General features: G+C 54.1%; 1 protein-coding gene across 1 annotated transcript; it reads right to left on the bottom strand.

The window, feature by feature from the left end:
- Window positions 1–1454: 1454 nt before the first annotated feature.
- LOC123185729 (GEM-like protein 4) lies at window positions 1455–3097 on the bottom strand. The gene is made up of 3 exons (XM_044597559.1): window positions 2555–3097; window positions 2365–2433; window positions 1455–2250 (listed from the first exon to the last, which is right to left on the bottom strand). The coding sequence occupies exons 1-3, from the start codon at window positions 2730–2732 to the stop codon at window positions 1790–1792; spliced, it is 708 nt and encodes a 235-aa protein (XP_044453494.1). The 5' UTR covers window positions 2733–3097; the 3' UTR covers window positions 1455–1789.
- Between the last annotated feature and the right edge of the window lie 1341 nt (window positions 3098–4438).

The following is a 4438-nucleotide window of genomic DNA, read 5'->3' as shown; positions in this document are numbered from 1 at the left end:
GGAGCTGTCTTCCTCAACCTCTCCTTCCTCCTTGCTGGATCAAGACGGAGGAGACGTCGCCCGTACCGTACGTGTGTTGAACGCGGAGGTGTTGTCCGTTCAGCACTTGGTCATCGGTGATCCGAATCACGTCGAGTACGACTCCATCATCACCATCCCCTTGAAAGCTTCCGCACTCGATCTACAAGTGGTATGTAGATGCAAACTCTTCTCCTTGACTCGTTGCTTAGATGAACTCATAGATGGATCTTGGTGAAACCGTAGGAAAAATTTTAATTTTCTGCAACGTTCCCCAACACTTGGGCTGCGTCATAGTTTTCCAAGAGACCCAGTGAGCCTTCTGTTTTCCTTCCTTACTTCCCCACCAAAACTTTCTAATAAGCATGTTCAGATGTTCGCATAAACCTCTCGGAAGCTTGAAGCAGGACATAGAAAAAACCGGGACTCCCTGTGCCACAGATTTCACCAACACTTCTTTCCCTGCAGAGGAGATAGTGCGTTCAATTCAGCCCTGAACCTTACTCCAAAGACGATCTTTCAAATATTTAAAAGCACCGATATTACAGCCCAATAGGCCTAAAATACAGCCCAACAGGCTAAAAATTAGATGGGCTAGCGTGCTAATCGTGCCACGGGCCGCCCTGTTTAATAATCAGGCCGTGCCTGGGCCAGAGAGCCACGCCCGTGGGCCGGCACGGCACGGCACGGCTATTAAACGTGCCACGGCGGGCCAGGCACGATTAGCACGGGCTGGGCCGTGCCGCGATGGGCCGGCCCGTTTGGCCAGGTCAGATTTATTGAGTGAAGAAAGTAGGTCTAAAAAAATGGTGCAAGTAAACCTGGCAGCCTGAGAAGCCCATGAACAAGAAGTCGAACATGTGAAAGAAAAACTTTTGAGCACAACACCGTCAGTCGAGACAAAACGGGTTGCAAGAAATGCCCGAGGCTCGTGAACTGCTCAAGTGCAAAAAAAAAGTTTGCTTGACTCAAGACCGACTCAAAAGAAAATTGGTTGAGTATGAGCTTCTTTTTATCTCGGTTCAATAGTTAGGCGAGTTTGAGCAAGGCCAGCTATTTCTATTTTGACTACATAGCTCGAGTACAATAGTAGGTACATTATCTTGGAGACAGAGGATGAAAATAAGAATAATTTGTCTTATGTTTTCAAAAGAAAAAAAAATCATTATCTTTGATAGGCGTGATTTTTTTTGCGTTTTACACAGAAACACACATAATTGCCAAATTTTACATAATCATGATTATCATCATGCATGAGATTTTTGTAGTATTTTTATTTTTCTAAAACAGGTCTGAGATCGACTCAAGATCATTACAAGCCAACTATCAGCCAACTTTGAAATTTAATTCTATCTAGAGTTCATTTTTGTTAGGGCAGCTAGAGTTCTATTGAGCACGCTCGTTGTTAATGTGTGCTGAGCCGAGGTAAGTCTAGGTTGCTTAAGAATTAAGATCATTGATAAGAATAGTAATTTTGAACAACTGCCTTTCCATTCATTCACACGCAGCACGGTTAATTTCTTTGCCCATCCTAGTACAAATTAAGCAATCGCTTGGAAAAACATAAGCCAATCCAAATCGTACGCGGAAGGATCCAAGTTGCTCCGATCCGAAATAAGATCGAGCAATTCCAGCCAGGGCTACTACTACTGCTCTACAGCAAAAGATGGCGCAGCAGCAGCAGCCCACAACTCCACTTCTCATCGTGCCGACGGAACAAACGGCGGGCCTCGCGTACGTCTTCCTCCGGCGGACCGCGCCGCCCGGCTAGTCATTGCAGCTCCGCGACGCCGCCGATGACCTGCTGCATGTACTTGCAGGACCTCTGGTAGCTGACGAAGCCCATGAACCAGAACTCGAAGCCGTCGACGGTGGCGACGTGGATGTACTTCTCCTCCGGCCGGTCGACGTTCTCGCTGGGCCGCACCTTGTCGATCCGCTTGAGCGGGACGACCACCTTGTAGGAGACGCGCGCCACGTCGCCCCTGGGGGAGGTGACGGTGACGGGCCGGTCGCTGCGGAAGGCGATCCGCTTGGTGGAGACGAAGAGCATGCCGGCGATGGGGCCGCCGGTGGTGTAGAGGTAGCACTGCAGCGCCTTCACCAGCCGCTCGCCCTTCTCGGCCGTGAAGGCCTTCCGGAACACGCGCTCGATCCCGCCGGCCTGCAGGATCTTGGCCCCCAGGCTCAGCTTCCCCTTCACGGTCTCCGATATCTTGGGACCCAGCGTCACTGCATACGGTGAACAATGTTGGTCAGAATACAAGCGCCTTTCACGCATCAACTTTTAACAGACGTTGGATTGCAGAAGAAACATGTATGCACGATCGAGTGCGTGCTACTTACCATGCTCACGGAAGCCTTGCGCCCTTCTGCTCAGCTTGCTCACCCAGTGGACAACCTGACCCTTGCTGCCTGCAGAATCAACACACAATTTAATTAGCATAAGCCTCAACATCTTTGCTCTTGCATGCATGCATCGGATTAAGTCCGATTGCACAATATGGCCATGCATGCATGCATGATTGGGACTTACTGTGCTTGTAGCCGAAAGACGTGTAGGGGCTAGGATTCGTCAAGGAGACAGCAAGGTGATCGCCGTCGGCCTTCCTGAACGACTGGCCGTCCCTGGCCGACGGCGCCTTCTCCTCAATCCCATACGCCTTGGAGGTCACCGGGACTCCCACGACATGGCCGCCGCTGCTGGACTTCATCTTGGCTGACTGCTGCAGAAAGCTCGACGAAGAACGATCGATCAACTAGCTAGGTCCGCCGTGCGTTGCGCTGCGCTGGTGGTGGTGTTGGTGGTGGGTTAACTTAGCGAGTAAGGTATCGGGGATTGGTACCGGAGTGCCGCTGCGGTGGCCGGGCTTTTATAGGCGGCCGCGCGCGCGCGGTGGTGGATCCTTTTGGCAAAGGCAGCGGGCATGCGGAGTCAGCAGCCGGGCCGGCCGAGTCACCGGCGGATCAGAAAGGCGCGCGCGGTCGTCCACGTTCGTGGCCGCGTCATCCCATAGCTAATTCGGCCTGGCCAACCTAGCCAGAGAGAGGCGGAGCTTTGGCGCCCCTTGGAGACGGCCTTGCCCCCTTTCCGTTTCCATGGGAGGGCCAGGTGCGGTATATTCATTTTGCCCGAAAGCGCGATTCGAGATTTCTCTACGGGATCGGGGCATGGCCATGGCGAGATGGCTACGTGCGGTGGGTTCTCTGCCGCTTTCCAGGAAGCGCCCCATGTGCCTGCACATTCTCGCTCCCACCGGATTGCAGGTAAAGGCGGGTGGCGCCGTGTCGGGGGCAACAAGGGCCGGGCCCGATGTGCAGTGCAGGGACCAGTTTTCTTGTAGGGATCGATGCCATGCCTCTGCAGACGACTTTCGTATCGTGCATTGCACTCGGACAGTATGCTACTGTATCATAATATCAGTAACATGCATGCACGTAGATGTAGACCGTATATCTGCATGCACGTGGACCATGCATATGCACACATCCTCAAGGTTTGTAGGATTGTTGACGGTCCAACGCAAGGGCGGCAAGAGTTTGTTCCCGGGATCGCTGCCGCAATGGACCCCCCAACCACGATCCATCAATTCATCGACGTGGAACCAGGGAAAACATGACTCACTCACAGCCATTTCACTGAAGATCGACCAGAACGCCGCTAAAGCCTAGGCATAGCTAACAACAGTTTGGCAGTTGGTACTCTTCCAAGCCGAGCTTGCCCACCCATCGAAGTTTCCGCTCGTGCTACCCTAACCCTACCCACAAATCTACACGTCGTGTTCGGAGTCAGCCCCACGCAGCACCGAGTCAGCATGCCTGCAGCCTCACCTAACGCCGCATGTAAGGCCAACTCCACCGCGCGACCCTATTCTTTCCGCCCCCGTCCGTTTGGGATAAAAAGGACAAAAAAGGCGGCCCAGCGCGCGGGAGCAAACGGATTTTTGTCCGCTTTGTGTCCGCTTTCGACCCATCCCCGGCCCAAACTTGCGCCGGTTTTGGGGTGAAACGGACAGCGCGCGGACGGGCGGGACGCGCGCGCTTGTCCTTCCCTGGCCCGCCTGTCGGTAGGAGAAACCAAAAACCTCCCGACGGCCATTTGGCGCCATTTCCTTCAAACCCTCCCACGTCCCTCCCCCCCCCCCTCTCTCCCCCGTCCATGGCCAACGCCCCGCCGAGTTCCGGCGGCCTGGCCGTCGACCCGACCACAAAGGTGAAGAAGAAGGCGTCAAGGAAGCCGCGGTCGGAGTACACGCCGGAGGAGATTGCCAAGTTGGACGCGGAATCGGCGAAGAGGAGGGAACGGAGAGCGGCCGTCAAGATCAATGCCGGCCGCTGGCTGTGTTGCCGACGAGGACAACTATTCATTTTGGAGGCTGTCTGTGTTGCCGGCCGCTGGCTGTGTTGCCGGCGATGGTCG

Source organism: Triticum aestivum, chromosome 2A (genome assembly GCF_018294505.1).
Source record: "Triticum aestivum cultivar Chinese Spring chromosome 2A, IWGSC CS RefSeq v2.1, whole genome shotgun sequence".
NCBI classification, from domain to species: Eukaryota; Viridiplantae; Streptophyta; class Magnoliopsida; order Poales; family Poaceae; genus Triticum; species Triticum aestivum.
This window is presented reverse-complemented; position numbering and strand designations above follow the sequence as displayed.

Excerpts from the sequence above, each read along its gene's own strand:
- LOC123185729 (XM_044597559.1), bottom strand. The coding sequence starts at position 2,732 with ATGAAGTCCAGCAGCGGCGGCCATGTCGTGGGAGTCCCGGTGACCTCC. Across the intron at positions 2,434-2,554 it reads GTCTTTCGGCTACAAGCACA|GCAGCAAGGGTCAGGTTGTC; the intron begins GTAAGTCCCAAT and ends TTGATTCTGCAG. Across the intron at positions 2,251-2,364 it reads GCAAGGCTTCCGTGAGCATG|TGACGCTGGGTCCCAAGATA; the intron begins GTAAGTAGCACG and ends CACCGTATGCAG.